General features: G+C 38.2%; 1 protein-coding gene across 4 annotated transcripts in view; it reads left to right on the top strand.

Annotated features, from left to right (window-relative positions):
- Positions 1-16,635, top strand: part of ARHGEF10 (Rho guanine nucleotide exchange factor 10) — a 111,137-nt gene that overhangs the window by 46,084 nt on the left and 48,418 nt on the right. For 3 of the 4 annotated variants that reach the window (XM_050315436.1, XM_050315434.1, XM_050315437.1), the window contains 7 exons: positions 1,133-1,210; positions 1,436-1,615; positions 2,637-2,753; positions 4,716-4,808; positions 5,932-6,102; positions 7,941-8,086; positions 11,061-11,236. In XM_050315436.1, the coding sequence (XP_050171393.1) occupies positions 1,133-1,210; positions 1,436-1,615; positions 2,637-2,753; positions 4,716-4,808; positions 5,932-6,102; positions 7,941-8,086; positions 11,061-11,236 (961 nt within the window). The remainder of the gene's footprint in view (positions 1-1,132; positions 1,211-1,435; positions 1,616-2,636; positions 2,754-4,715; positions 4,809-5,931; positions 6,103-7,940; positions 8,087-11,060; positions 11,237-16,635) is intronic. The other variant, XM_050315435.1, reaches the window with a different exon arrangement.

The following is a 16,635-nucleotide window of genomic DNA, read 5'->3' as shown; positions in this document are numbered from 1 at the left end:
AGACAAGCCTGAGATTTGAGTTTCATGGTCATTTAGGCTAGCTTAAAATAATAAAAGAAGTACTTTTGCCTTCTCTTGTGGTTGTGGAAAGTGGCTTGATCCTGCCCTTGTGCTGTCTTCTCCCTCAGAGTCCCGCTTTTAAAAGCTCTGGAATGAGCTGGATTAGAAAATGGATTAGAAAATGGATTTGGGTGAAAACAAATCCTTATAACCAGCAAGAAATATAATCAATGACAGTAAGAAGTTTAAATTTTAAACCAAATCAGTTTCCCAGTCCTTCCTGTCCTGTCATGTCCACAGGACCCACACACACATACAAAGTGTGTTTCAGCTGAATTAGAGAAGCAGAAGGTGGAGAAGGAGGTGTGATAAATAGCCCGCAGTTTGTAAACGTGAAATATGGTAGCATTTCCTGAAGCTCTTATAATGTCAATGCATGTAAATATAGATGAGATGGGGTTATCACTTATACATGGTAATGCCCAAAAGAGAACACATGGCTTTCTTGGATACTTTCTCAATACAAGTACATTTTATATAGCCTTACCTTAAAAAGGCAATTAATATTTCCTTGTCCTTCATGTTACTCCCAGTAAATTTATAAAACATATTAAAAAATAAATTTGAGGACTGATTTTTGAAAGCTGGTTACCTATTTTATTGTAGCAGTTCACTGAAGTAGTCAACATCAGCCTATGCTTATGATTCTTTCCATTAATGCCTACATTTATACCTAGGATTATAGAATATCCTTAGGTGGACGGGGTACGCAAGGATCATCGAAGTCCAAGTCCCAGCCCTGCACAGGACAGCCCAAAGAATTGCACCATGTGCCTGAGAGCATTGTCTAAATGCCAAAGTTAAAACACAAGTTTCAAAAGTAAAGCTCAGAATTGCCACAGTCAGAAAAAAATTATAGATACAATAATTCTTGTGTTCTTTAAAATAAATAGTTTTAGAGTAATACTAAATTTCCTTACTTTTGAAGAGGTATAGTATTCTTTTATTGCAATTCCAGTATTGAAATTGATTTGTATTTTTTTGTGTTTTATTAATTTGAGAATTTTATCATCACCATTTTTAACTGTGTTACCTGATTAGAGCTTTGGACAAAACTTTGTTGTTTTAACAGGTTGTGAGAAGGTATATTTTGGGCTCTGTAGTTGACAGTGAGAAGAATTACGTGGATGCCCTTAAAAGAATCCTGGAGGTACCTTAATATTTTTTGCATATTTTTAACTTTGAAAATTTGAGCAATAATCAGATCCTTAACAAATCTGTCATATGATTTGTGCAGGTATTGCTACAGATGCTTCATGCCAAATGTTCACTGATTTTGTGTGTGTGTACTGTTACATAAGTTGGTTTTTCTGCTTGTACAAGTCCTTTGTTTGTTTGTTTGTTTAAATCTATTTACTTTTCTTTTCTCCCACAGCAATATGAGAAGCCCCTTTCAGATATGGAACCAAAATTATTGAGTGAAAGAAAACTTAAAATGGTCTTTTATCGAATTAAGGAAATTCTTCAGTGCCATTCAATGTTTCAGATTGCGCTGGCGAGTCGTGTATCTGAGTGGGACTCTGTTGAAATGATCGGTGATGTCTTTGTTGCTTCAGTAAGCAAATGTGTCAGAACAGATAATCTGTTTTTATTTTAGTCTTTTTATTCCATCTCTGTATCTTTTTTTCTGACTCAACTGCTTTATTACTGTATTCACCAATGCCTGCAGCAACTACGAGAGTATGTATGTATCATCCTGGTAAGGAAACTGACATGAAATGTCTTTGGCTTGGTTGGCAGATGAGAAAGGATTATGGGTAAAATTTTCAGGCTTTGATCAAGCTTTCAGTCATTTAAGTAAACAGTTTCTTTCTCTGAGAAGTTAGAGGTTCATAAACCCACCAAAATTAAAGTGAAATTGAGGCTCAGCATCTCTTACAAAGTAGATAGTCATACATAGTAGTCTGTGAGTGGAAAAAACCCACAGTAGATGCTGTCCTGAATTCCTGAGGTCTAATTGAGGCTGAGACATGGGTAAAGAGTGTTTGTAAAACATGCCATCCTGAAGTCCATTCAGTAAAGGACTGAACTACCTGTTTTAAGGTAGAGAAAACAAGTAGTGGCCTTGGTTGGTAGAAGGACATTATTCCCAGTGTGAAGGTGATGGGCAATGATCTTACAATTCATGTGACTGTTTGCAGGTCACACAGTCTGTCTGCTTTCTTGGTAAGTCCTGACTAGCTGAGGTTAGTGCAGGAAGGCCCTGGGACTTCTCTGAGTCACCTAGTCTGGATGGCAGGCAGCAGTGAGATGATCAGGGGATCCCAGCTACCACTTTGAATCTCAGAGGATGCCCTTTGATTGCCCATAGTCCTCAGGTTATGTGCTAGTGTTGTAGCCAAGATGAAGCAATTTCTGTAAATACATATCTTGTAATTCACAGCTCTTACATCCGTCTGTTTCCAACCTGTCTTCTACAGAAAGATTATTTTCGGTATCAACAGTATTTCTGTAGATACAGCATTAGGAGAAGAAAAGATCTTAGGTCCAAGCAAGGTGAATTCTAATGGTCAGATAGCTATGCTTTCAGGGATCTTTTGTATTTTTAGTTAAGGCTTACCCTTTTGTCTTTCCAGTTTTCTAAATCTATGGTATTGGATGCATACAGCGAATATGTGAACAACTTCAGTACAGCAGTAGGGATTCTCAAGAAATCATGTGCCACCAAACCTGCCTTTTTAGACTTCTTAAAGGTGAGTTCATTCAATCTTAAAACAACTGTGCGTATGTATAAATAAGAAAGTGTAAGTAAGGTGTAATTATACAGCTGGACTTGGCTTTATGTTTTACATGTTTGGCACAAAAAATCCATTAAGTTCACCTACACTACTGTGTTTTCAGAATAATAATGTCAGATCTAGGATGTATTCTGAAATGCAGAATAGTTTTGCAGTTGTTCAAATCTGTTTATTGATGTTTGCATTACTGTGCTTGGCAAAAGATTGGGATTCTTCTGTATCAGTTGAGCTTCAAATAATAGTTCAACATATGAAGCCTCTTTTTATTTGGGATTTATTTTCTCTCTGATTTCTTTGTTGTATTGTGAAGAGTGTAGTGTAACTATATTTCTGTTTCACAACACTTTCCTAGTATTTTAAAAATCACGTTTCTGATTTGAGGTTGAAATAGATAATTTTTGTGTAGAATGCATTCTAGCCTGATGCATAAAGTGCTTATAATGATGTGTATAGAGAGCCTGGTACATGCAGTAGAAGTGCTGTGAATCCCTAGGGTTGATACCTTACAGAGGGTACACAGAATCCATTGAAAGGCTTTTAGGCTGTCTGTGACATTGCTGAGAGCTTGAAAGCTCTGCATGTCCCATTCCCAGAGAGTCCTGGATTGAGCTGTACCTCTCAAAGCTGTTGCCCTTGTCAGTTCCATTGCAATGGTCCACCAAACACTGAAATTGGGTACCCTAGGCAAATGAGAGCAGCACTTAGGTTGCCTAGAGCAGGGTGGACAGGTGGAAGGGTGGCAGTCTTCAGATTTTAAAAATAACTAACAACTTTTCGGAGTGTGGCCAACACTGTGCAGGATGATACTCTGGCAGCCTTAGGCACAATGAAGTTGAGACTCTCCAGTGAGTGTAGTCACTTCATACTTCTCACATGGTTAAAAGCCTGTTGTTTGAATAGAGACATAACCTGCACCTCTCATCACTGCTTGTCAGTGCCACTGGTGCTGCTGGGAGCTGGGGACTCATGGCCAAACTCTGGTGACAGAAGACATTTTTGTACCGTCCTCTTTTTGTTTACCTGCCCGCAGTGAAGGCCAGAATCTTCACTACTGCTGTTTGGGCAAAAGAATATGTTTGTGGATAAAATTACGGAAATAAATTCTTGTAAAGCTGATAGTTGTAGCACTAAAGAGCAATTTAAGCATCACACCAGTTTAAAAATGTTTAAGTTTGCTTTGTTTTTAATATTGAGTATTTCCTCTACTGTCCTTATTTTGTGTCAGCTTTGATTCTGGTCAAAGTACTTCCAAATGTCTTATACAAACAAGGCCTTTTTACACATGCAAATGAAATTTGTTTGGTTTTATCTGCCATTCCTGATAACTAAAGTAATTAGATTCTTACATTTTTATTCCTAAACATAAATCAATGTTCTTTGCCTTAGTTTCTTTTAATAAAGAAGTTAAAAATCTCTGTTTGCATAGTACTGAGATTATGATGTTTTCCTTAGATTTTCTCTTAAAACCCATAGGTAAAAACACATAGGTAGTTAGAGATTTATAGTCTCTTAGCCCCAAAGAACAGAACAGCAGTAGTAAATTAGGAACTGTAAATCAACAGATCACTTAAATTTTTTTACATTTAAGTCAAATGTTTCCATGCACTGCTTATGCAAGAAGCATGACTGTGCTCTACCAGTACATACATGGGTGCTACATTGCTGGTGAGTCTTTAGCCCAGCTGTATTTATTTAAGGAGGAGATTTCAGTTCAGTGACAGGCCATCATTTTTATAGTGATGGGGTTTTTAAAAGATTTAATATTTTCAAATTAAATGTTTACAGTAAATGGAATTTTTACAGCCCTACTGTTATAATCAATGTAAGTGATATAGAAAAACTTTTAGGAAATGCTTTCCTTTCTGTAACTGGTGGAAATGCACTCACAGCAGTAAACGTGGCTTTCTTGCATTGCAGCAGTGCCAGGAGTCAAGTCCCGATCGCATTACACTGTATGGTTTAATGATGAAACCTATCCAACGTTTTCCACAGTTCATTCTACTATTGCAGGTAAGTAATGTTTACCAAAGGGATGCTCTTGTTGCATTCTTGTGGGGTTTACTTTTCGGATTACGTGATAGCTGTCTTCTGCTGGAGGAGCTTGCTGCAGTGGAAATGACTGCTGTAACGTGGGGAAATAACAAAGAAAAAATTTCAGTGCACTAAACGTGCTGATCTCATATTCTAATTGCTGCGACAGGCAGTAAGTACACTGCGAGATAATCTTAGCGAACTAGACTTACTCTAGATTACTTTCCAAGTTAGATGTATCTTATAAGTCACTTTGTAGTAAAGCTGTAGGTCAAATGTGCTACTTGATCATATCAGTTTGTAAGCTAATAACACTAAAAAATATGACTAAGAACTTGGTGGCATTCCTTTCCATTTAAGAACAATACAAGAGGATTTATTCATGCCTTGGAGATTTCAGAATATATGTGGCATGCAGAACAACAGCACACTCTCTTCCTGACTACTTAGCTCACAGGACTTGCTAGAGTGTGTTGCAGCTTCTTTATGACCTGTAGCATCTTCTATTTCTTCCTATGGAAACTGGGGAGTTGACAGGGAGTCCTTGGATCTCATCTCAAAGGCAGTCAAGCTACAGGAAGAGCACAGTTCCCCAGTACAGACGTCCTCCTCCAGACCAGTTTACACTGTTTGTAACTCGTTCCAGACCACAGCAGATCTACCCCAGTGAGGACTGCGTGCTAGCTGTGTTTTGGGGTGCCACAGAAGAGGGCAGGCTTTGGGATGCAGGTCTGGGAATTACTGTGGGTGAAGGAGCCAGGGTATTATTACAGTAAAAAGTATCAGAAAAGTTTCATTTTAAATCACTGTTCACAGACACTGACATTGTGCTATAATATTGATTTTCAAATTGTTTAATATTATGTTCCTTTTTTGTTCTTTTGTCCTTTAAATAAACTGTATTCAATATTTTTTTAAGAATTTTTAAGATATTCAGGAAGGTAAGCAGCATGCTATCTGAATATTCATTAGGTGCTCATTAGTCTTATTCTTTAGTAGTACTCAGGTAAAGAATGTATTTGTAACTTTAACCATATAATCTTTTGAACTTGGCTCTGAAATTAAATCTAAATTTTTGTTTTGTTTTATAATTTCCCCTCAGGATATGTTGAAGAACACTAATAAAGGACATCCTGACAGATTACCTCTACAGATGGCTCTTACAGAACTTGAAACACTGGCAGAGAAGTTAAATGAAAGAAAAAGGGATGCAGATCAGCGCTGTGAAATAAAACAAATAGCAAAAGCAATGAATGAACGTTACCTGAACAAGGTAAGGAAAGTATGATGGAAGCGTCACTTTCTGGGCCTTGAGCAATCTCTAAAATAGACCAAAGAGACACCTATGGTTTTTTCTGTAGAGCTCAATCACATGGGGTCATTCTAGTGGTAGATGTGAGATGTGACCTATCTCTGGAACTGAACAGGCTTGCTGGTTAAACCACGTGCTGGAGTGGGCAACAAGCTGAAATAGCAGCAGCAATATTGGTGTTCTGTGGCAGTGCAGGAAACAATACTATATAGTAAAGTCTCCTGCACATTTTCTGAATGGGAAAATTCAACTTTTAATTTATTTTAGAACTGAGGAATTACTCCTGTATAAAGGAAGGGACTAGGTGCTTTTACTGCAGTACTTCCAACTATGGAGCAGTTCAAGATGTGCTGTTGAATGGGTCCAACATCTTCCTTGTTTTAAGGAGCATCCCACTCTATTTCATTAATGCATTTGCATCATACAATAGAAATGTCTTTAAAGAAGTACAGAAGACATTTACTAAGAAGGAAGGAACCCTCTTCAAATGAGTTTGTTAGTAGCTGTCTGTACTGTGGATATATGTATGCTTGTCTTATTTGTATGATAAATAATTCCTCTTTTCCCATGAAATGGGACATAAATCCTTTTTCAGTTATTTATTTTATGAAGTTACATATTTTTATACTTTGGACTCTTTCTAGGATGAAGTAATGGAGACATACTGAAGGGGTGGTGTGTTTTTTTGGTGATGCATAAAAGCATGGCTTTTAGGAGAACCAGAATAGACAATGTGCTTGTTTTAAACTATTTATCAGGAATGGAATTCTGAATGCATTTTCATACTGGAGCAGTATTTCCATTCTAAGTGCATTAGAAGATGGATTCAAACATTTTACTTTCTTTTCTAGTTCTCATACTCCTGCTTCTTGAAGCAGCTATGATTCATCTACAGATAGTTAAAGGAGTTCAAGACACAGAATGTGCTTTTGAAGAGGTGGCCCAGGTTTCCTTTTGTTAGTCAATATTGACTGTAAAATTTTGTATGTTATGCACTGGGAGATGAATTGATATGTATCTGGGTAATCACTCCAAATCTCACAGGACCCTCCGTGCCGTGTGGGTTAATGTCTGCCTTATATTAGATATATATATATATCTATATACCATTTTGGAGCAGTGCCAGGCAGGGTGAAATAGATGATGAAGGAGGTGGATGGATAGGAAGTGAGCTGTGGAGCATTTTATTCTCTTGGACACTACAGAGGTGTGTTTGACCTGTAAGGTATTAGTTCTTGCTTGCACACAGTGCTGATCCTCAGCCCCTGAAGGCAAATGTCAGGAACAATTTACGTGCCATGTATCTCTTGGACATGCCATCTTGTCTGCAGTCTGTGGCACTCTGCCAGCAGCACTCCTCAGTTAGCTCTGTGAGCCCGGGGGGAAAGCAGGCTGAGCACCTTCCTCCTCCCACCCTGGCCTCCCGCTTTGGCAGCTGGAACCACATGTTGCAATTCAGTGGGCTGTGAAAGAAAGGACAAGGGAAGGAAACCACAGAAATTGTGGAAGCTATCATTTTTTTCACCAGGGAGGCTTTACCACTGTGGAAGATTCCCAGAGCAATTATGGTCTGCATTAGGACCCAAAACCCCAGCAGGCCATATTGGTGGCAGCAGAAGTTACTGTTTCTCTACATGAAAAGCAAGTTAAAGAAGAGGCTTAATTCCCTTAGCAAATCCACCTGTGATCACTTGTGCTAGGATGGCAAGTAATAACCTGTTGTATTTTCTTTTGCTTTTTGCACTGAATGTTGGATGTACCATGTGTAATATACAATGCTGATTGTTTTCAAAATCTAGCTACTCAGCAGTGGAAACAGATACCTCATACGGACTGATGATATGGTTGAGACGGTTTACAATGACAAAGGAGAAATTATCAAAACCAAAGAGCGACGCCTTTTCATGTTAAACGATGTGCTGATGTGTGCAACAGTAAATATTCGGTAAGACTTGATTCATATCTTTTAGATGATCCTTCAAGCTTCAGTTTGAAAAAGACACTTAATGAAATTTTTCCTGTTTTTCTTTTTACTATGGCTAATGACTTGTAGGAGTAGTCATAATAAATGGATAACTAGCTTTGTTACAGTCTTCTGAATTGCCATCTGATATTCGGAGATTCTAGAGTACGTTTGTAAGGAGACTATATCAGTGGGAGATTACAGATAGAAATGCTCTGTAGTGTCTAGTTATTGTTGTGTATTAGTGCTTAGTGAAGTACAGGCATGCCAAGGTAGGACTTTTTTCTCTTCTTCTTTACATTCATGCTGTTACACACACACACACACACACACGAATCTGTTACTTAACAGAATTTGCAAATTAAAAAAACCACAAAACACAAAACCCTAGAAGGCTAATGCATGTAGCAAGATCAAACCTGGAACTCACTAACAAAGTTCCAGATGGGGAAGGGTTTTTATCTTTTGAGACCTAACATTTAAATATTAAAGAGAAGGTGCTTTGAGAAAAGGATTTTTCCTAGTGGTTTCTCTGCTTTTGTTGGCTGTAATTATTGTGTTAGTAAACCTCTGTGGATGCCAAAGTCACCCTCAAATTAAAATTCTGCCTGTATTATAATTATAATTTGCTTTATGTGATAGTACATTCTGACAAAGAAAATATGGATCATTAAGATTTGCCAAGAACAGATTTTCTTAAGCATAAGTTGATATCTTAGTACAAATAGAGTACATACTTTTTTACCCAGGTGAATCCTTTGTGCATTCACCACATTAGTGAATGAGAAATGCCATGTAATAACTGCACTTCAGAAAATTAACATCTTATGTCAGTTATCCTGTGATTCTTTAAAAATTCTTAAGTTTCTTAGTAACACCTGGGTATTTTTTCATGTTTTTTTGCAAGAACAGTGCTTTTGACCATTCATCTTTTCTCTTGTTCCGTACCATCATAGTCTTGGATTTTCTGTATATGTCCTTGAAGTGGCAGTATACAGTCTGTTTCATTTTCCATTTGAGAAGTTCATGATTATGCCAAGTCTCTGTGTTCCTCATTAAGTCAAGAGTTCTGGTTATCACAGCACTGTTCCCATGGGCATTAACTGGTGCTGAGCAAGCTCTTATGGGATGGCAAGTGGGCATGCATATGTCATGGGCATTGGCTAACGCTGAAAAAATTTAATTAGGGCTTCCTGTAGCAGCTAAAGTTTGCTTTCCAACCTGTTATTTAAATAACAGTTGCTTTTTAGAATAGTTGAATACAATTCTAACTTTATTCACTAGCAGAGGAAAAGTTTAGTGACTTCCTTGGGGTTCAGTTGAGGGTTAGTCCACCTACAGACTGTGTGTGTGGATTTAAAATTCCTCCATGTTTTTGTGGTCTGCTCTTAGTTTTTTACTGCAGAAGGAACTACCTTTGCATGCAAGATAGGGACTGAAGAAAATTGTCTGCCAGCCTTCACATATGACACCTGTATAGTCTAAAAGTTTTTGTTCAAAACAAGAATATACTGTAGAATACCACTTGCCTGTTCAGTTCACAGGGGATGAGCTTTATTTCTCTTCATTTTAACTGTATAAATGTTACTCATCTTACCTAAGCTAGACTTCTGTTACAGCAGTGGTTATCAACGTGCGTGTCCACAGATTTACCCTGGAGATGTAGACTACTTCAAAAGGTTTACGCGTACACATGGCTGTGCAGTATCTATCAGCTCATTTTTCTCAAACCTCTTTTGTCCAACCTTTACAGGAACATTCAGACATCCCAGGAGCCTGGGGACCATTAGTTCCAAATTAATTTTTTTATGGCTTGCAAAAGATACATATTTTTACAGAGGACATGACCCTTGGAAGGTCTTTCTTCACATGTAGTCCAGATGACCGGTTTGAGCTGGAGGCTTATCTTTGAAGTAGCAGCAGTTGGATGGGGTGGATGCTATCCCTAGTGACTGAACAAATGTGTGCTGCCTAGTTTTGTTTTTTCTTCTAAGCTAGATCAAGAATATAAATATTTACTTAAGCTGTGGCACTTGTTTTTTTTTGTTCATACTTGCATCTTCATTGAAACAAAAGTATGACTGTGTTGTGAATAGGTAGGTGACTAGCTGAACATCAGCATTTAGAAACTGTTCTCCATAAATGCATTTTTCTGATTTCTCCCAAGCATTTAACTTCTGTATTTTAGTCGTGCTTTCTGTGAAGTAAATGTTTTTTGTTCACTTTAACATGTCTTTTGTCCTTTATAATAAATATTTTTTAGCTGTGCTTAGATCTGCATAAGGGAATGAGGCAAACAAAGTAAAATTAGTATTAATGTAATTTCTCTTCCTAGTGAGCTTCCTCAGTGTGCTCCTTCCTCTGAGATGTGTGTTGATACACACTTCCTTTAGCAGCAGCTCATGTGGGATTACTCTTGGAAAGCTGCAGCAGTTGCAGAGGTCTCCTGCACAGAACATTCTGGGCTGCGTGGTTTGGCAGAAATGTTAGCCTTTTAGCCCTTGGGAGGTTACATTGTCCTTCCTGTTGCCAGTAGTCAGTCAAAGGTCCCATCGTCCATACTTCCCTAAATATAACAATTACTTCTCTTGAGCACTGTTTCAAAAGAGTTAGGAAAATACAGAGCCAAAGTGTAATCCCAAACACTTGTGTTAGGATGTCAAAGTGCACATTGATCTTAAAAGATGGTCATTTATACAAATGTATATATGCTATAGAAATGTAGGCACTGCTGTTGGTGATCCTACGGTGTTTGTAACAAGATTATTTGCACCTGCATAGCTGCTCTTTTCTCCTCAGAAAAGGTATGTCACAAAAGTCAGTCTGAGGCATGTATTTCTTTCAAGTTGTGCACTGTACTCAAGGTGGCAAACAGCAGATTTTAGAAGCTAAAATATTAAATGGGATGCCATGAAACACAATTGCTTGTCACAGCAATAATTTGTGCATCTTTCAGCTCTTCCTATGAAAGCAGTGGCACCATGACAACTGATCAGAGGTATTTATTGAAGTGGAGTGTACCACTGGGACAAGTGGAAGTCATAGAGTATGGCAGCAGTGAGAGCCAAGGAGAGAACTGCAGGTTTCCACCCCAGCACTCTGCTGAAAACATCATCATCAACTCTAAGCCAAGTAAGTGACAGGAGTTACTGACTTTTACAGACTACTTTGTTAAAATCCATATTTGAAATCCAGTGGGCTACTACAAACAAAGGAAAGTATTTTGTGCATGAAGATTTCTGTAACGTGAAGAAAATACAACCTCTTTCTTTGGAAACTGAGTGATGAAGTGATAGCCAGGCTCCTGCCTTGCAACATGAATTACTTGTGTTTGTCCTAGTTTAGAATTTTCTGCATGAATGCATAAAGAGTTTTAAAACATGAGGGTGTGTGGACATGCAAAAACATTGTTTTGGTGTGGTGTGCCAGTGGTCCCGTGGTAGCTGGTTCTCTGTACGTTTTTTATATCATGGTTAAAGCAAATAAGTTTCTCTCAATAAAAATGACCAGCCACTCTGTTGCTGTGGAGTAAGAGTCTGAACACAAGTGGTTATTGCAGGGTAGAAGTTACTCCCTTATCTCAAGCCCGTAGTATCTTGCCCTTTAAACTAGTGCTTCATAAAAACACTTAAATGAATAATTTTGAAAAAATACACTAATAGGTAATTTCCTCCTATCCTCTCTCCAAAAATGACCTCAGGCTCTTAAGTTTGCAAGTTCTTTCCGTGCTTGTTAATCCCTCCTACAAGTCTACCAACTGCCCTCAAGAGATGTATGAATTTTAAGAGTTTATTCAATATCTAGACTTTCATACATGAGGAGTTTTTTTATATCCTTTGTTTTGCCTGTATATTGTAATATGAAATGCATTTAATAAATCTAGATTGTGATCTGTATTAATGGACTATAATTTACATGTATTTCAGTGCTAGCTCTAGGCATTACTTTGCACTACATTTATTTAATATTGCACCCTTGGCTTCATAAATTTTCCCAAATTTGTGCTGTAAGGAGGCATAAATGCTACACATCAGAGTGATCTGAGGTTCAGCTGCAATTCTTAATACCCCCTGTATTTTTCACCATTTTTATTGTCAGGTCTTCTTGCTCCTCCCTTTGTAAATAACCACAGAAAATGTTATAGGTACTTATGTCTCATTTTCAAGAGTGACTTCTTTCTTGCAGCTCCTTTTAAGCATTACTGGGCTGCATAGACAATGAGATTGAAGCCTTTTTAGTTAATTAATTTACGAGCTGTTGTATGCATAACCCTTGGGAGGAATGCATATAAAGAAGTGCATTACTTAGAGTTGGGGGTCCCTTTTTTAGGTAGGTATGGTAGGAACACCTTATTAAATGTTCTAACTATGACTTTGTTTGGTAGCCTCACAGCTGATTAGACCAAATACTTGCATAGCATCAAGGTCAGATGGGGAAGAGAAAAGTGAGGGGAGAAACAAAAATTCTTGACTAAGCAGTCCTCTAGTACCTACTTGAACCTCTCCTGGCTTTGAGGTTTCTCAGCTTCATCATACTTGGTGATAGCATCACACACAAAAAAGAAATGACTCTGTACACATTTGTAAGTCAACCTTTGAGTTAAATGGTACTCAGTAGGTAAAAGATGAGCTGAAGTAATTTTTCCTTTTGGTAAGCTCTGTTGTATTAATTCAGTCTTCTAATGAAAAAGATCAAAAGATAAGAAATAAAAAGGATGTGAAGGATACTGGCTATACTGAAAAAATCCTCCCTCAGCTTGAATCAAACATTTCTGCCAAATGATCCCACGAAATTGAATATAACCAACCAAGAAAGAGGAAGAACACAACCTTGCTATGTACACATACTGCTGTGTCTGCACTAGTGCTACTCTGAATGCAGACTTGTTCAAACTGGCCTGTACCGGTAAGTTTGAATACACACTTAATGCTGTTAGTTATTCTGTAGAGTTGCCCCCTTAGTTTCAGTTTTGGCTTTATTATTGTAGTAGCACATCACTGGTGAGACTGCTAATTTTTACTACAAGTTGCAAGGCACTAACAGAGGAATACTGTGATTCTTTGCTTGACACTTCATATATTTGCAGTTATGTTTCCCTCTGTTTTCAGAGTATACCAAGGAAGTCCTCTCATGAAATCCCAGTGGCCTTATATATGTGGTTTTAATAACATCTAATGGTCAAGAACAATTTGGGATGCTGTGGGCAAAATCCTGAGACATATAAAACCATGTCTCAGACCTGATTTTCAGCTTGTATTTCTAGTTTGTGGGTACTGGAGAGATACAGAATAATGGTGATTCTGTGTAAAAGCATTAAGTAGTAGAGGGATCACCTCTTCCATTTCTGGAGGACTGAGAGAAGTTGGCTTCTATCTGCCACATGCCAGGTTAAGTACTTGCCCCTGTAAGTTTAGTATTCTCACATTACTGCTGTGATTAGCAAGGATTCTTGAAGGATTCAGGTTATGTTCTGGTGAGGATTATGGGTTATTAGTCATATTTCTCTTATCATAGCACTTTTTTCTCCACTGAAATCTTCTTTATACTTGGGGTTTTTTTTTAATTGGTAAATCCAATTAGTGCTTTCTGTTTTCTATGATGTTACAAGAAAGGATAGTGTAGTTTAAAGATGCAAACTTTACTTTTGGTACTACAAAGAAATTAATAGCTGAATTTGGATTAATCTTGTACAGGTTGTACTGTGCAACTGCTGAAAGGTTGAAAGGTTTTATGAGTAGATATAAATTAAAGGCATGCTTTAGTACTAAGGTAGAAAGGAAGGGCTATGTGAACTTGGTTTTCACTTGTAAAATCAAGTGTGCAGTTTTCTACCCCACTGAGCTTTGCATGGCAGTCTTTTGTCTTTGAATTCTAGAGGAGAACACATTTAGGGGCTGTTATTTTCATGTCTTCATTTTAAACCCTTTGTATTTTGGCAGGACAAACTGTGTGACCTGAGGGAGTGTGGGGGAAATCAGGAAGACTTTCCTAGAGTGTATTCTGCTATGCTGCCCTGTCCTTGATGTGCTCTTACCTTGTTCCTGTTGTTCTCTCCTAGTACCAACTGTAGACTGAATTCTTTTAGTTGTGAACATGGGGGATTGAAGTCTCAGCTGTTTGGCAGAGTCCTGTATGTGTGCAATTCTGATATTGTTTCCCAGTGGAGTGTGATTATAACTTATGTTTGCTTCCTGCAATAATATTTAGATCAGAAAACATTTTACGTTCTCAGTCTTCAGGAAAAAACAGTGTGTTTGTCAGATCACGTTTCTCTCAACAAATTAGTCAAAGTCCTTGACTAACTTGTGTTTTGGAGTTAGTCGTGCTTGAAAATCTGTGAGTCTGAGTCTCTGGTATCCCAACCAGACAGTTCCTGTGGAAGTAGTTATCTTAATAATGTGTGCCAAAAGCTTAATGTTTTCATTTCCTTTCCAAATGTAGAACCATTTGCAGAAAGATGCAGGATAGAGATTTTTTACTAGTAAATCCATGTACTGTGTCTGGTAGGCTACTGGTGTTCTCTTCTTCCCAATTAGTCCATCTACAGAAGCACAGACACATTCATATTCTGGAAAAGTGGAATTAATATAGGAACAGAGGAATATTTTCAGTGTGAACAGGAAGTTGTATATTGTTGGGTTTTATTTACTTGTGTTGGTAGGAAGTTCACCTTTCTCGACTGCCTGGCAATGCTTTGCTTGATGCCCCCCAGGACACGGTTGGCCCTTCTGGCTGCCAGGACACTGCTGACTCATATTCAACCTGCCATCGACCAGGACCCCAGAACTTTTTCCTCTCCTTTGCCTCCTTTGTCTCCATCCCACGTGCAGAATCCGGCACTTGCCCTTGTTAAACTTCCTACTGTTGGCAATTGCCCAGTCTCTGATTTCTCGAGGTCTCCCTGCAGGGCCTTTCTGCCTTCAAGGGAGTCAACAGCTCCTCCCACTTTAGTATCATTGGTAAACTTCCTTAGTGTACCCTGGAGTCGTCTGTGAAGACACTGAAGAGAACTGTCCATAAGATAGAGCCCTGCAGAACCCCACTAGTGACTGGATGCCAATCTGATGTTACCCCATACTCTATACGTCTTTGTGCTTGACCCATATGTCAGTTGCTGCCCCACCGCATGATGTGTTTATCCAGAGGTGTGCTGGACATTTTGTTCAGAAGGATAATGTAAGAGACAGTATAAAAGCTTTACTGAAATCCAAAAATTTACATCAGCTGTCTTTCCTTGATCAACCTAATCCCTTGTCATGGAAGGAAATTAAGTTTGTAAACCTATTCCGGCTGGGACCGATGATTGTGTTGTTTTTCATGTGTTTTTCACTAGCTCCCAGAATAACCTTCATAATTTTACCAGGCACTGAAGTGAGACTGACAGCCTGTAGTTAGCATGGTCATCCTTCTTGCCTTTCTTGAAAACTGGGACAATGTTTGCCAGTTGACTGGGACCTCTTCAGATTCACAGTTGGATTAAATAGATGAAAAGAGAGCATCAAGAAAGTTAAATGCTACCTGTACTCTTCTGATAAAAAAAGAGGATGGGTGAAAACACAATGGATACAATACAATACAACTTGGTTTTTAATATGTAATATTGATATAACATATTTTAAATATACCTTCCAAAAATATAAAAAATATAGTCAAAGGCGAATTTGTAATGTCTTCCCAAAATGTTCAGTATTTCCCCTTAGAAGAACCAGAAGTCAACCTTCCCTTGAAAATCATCCATGTGTACATAAAATCACTTCAAATGCATGTATTTCTCTGCCCATTAAATGGGAATATAGGAGCAAAAGTCAAATATACTGGTCAGAGTTTCAGTTTCTCAGATTCCTGGCACATGTTATGAGTTTGCAGCACTCGATGCAAACTGTTGATGTGTTATGAAATGTAGTTTGTACCAAGACGAATGCCAGTTTGGTGCTGCAGTGACAGCAACCACCCCCAATTGCCTGTTCTCAGGTTCCCAAGAATGAAAAGGGTGAGCTGTAGAAGTTTTACACAGTGCATTTCATTTAAGACCAGAATATAGAGACTTTGTAGAATCAAAGGGAGAGAGCTAAGCATCCTGGCATTTCTGGGTGGGAAATCAGTGCCTGTCAGCAGTGTTCTGATGCTGATCATGTTGATTAGGAGACCCAGACAACATAGACTATTACTTAAGCAAAGAAACATTTAATTTGAACCATGTGTCTTAAGGCTGAAAGAGAAAATGAGCCAGACCCATCTGTAATGCATATCTATGCAGTGATGAGCGCAGAAGATAACAGTAAAGTGAAAGCAGGTTAACATGTTTATGGCTGCGTTTTAGTGTTATTTTTTTCTTTCACAGGTTTACAGTTTGTAACTGAGATTCAACCTGACATAAACCATGACTCCTCCCCTTTTCGGCTCAGACTTCCAGGGACACATTTGTACTCTGTTTCCACTCCATTGTGCTTTTGATCTCTGTGAGGTTTGTTTATTGTCAAATGTAGTAGTGACACGATGCTGCAGAAATTATTCCTCTCTTCTGAGTTTCC

This window comes from Myiozetetes cayanensis, unplaced genomic scaffold, assembly GCF_022539395.1.
Source record: "Myiozetetes cayanensis isolate MyiCay16 unplaced genomic scaffold, myiCay2020 scf2-11, whole genome shotgun sequence".
NCBI classification, from domain to species: Eukaryota; Metazoa; Chordata; class Aves; order Passeriformes; family Tyrannidae; genus Myiozetetes; species Myiozetetes cayanensis.
The sequence above is the reverse complement of the archived record's forward strand: the minus strand, read 5'-3'. Positions and strand labels throughout refer to the sequence as shown.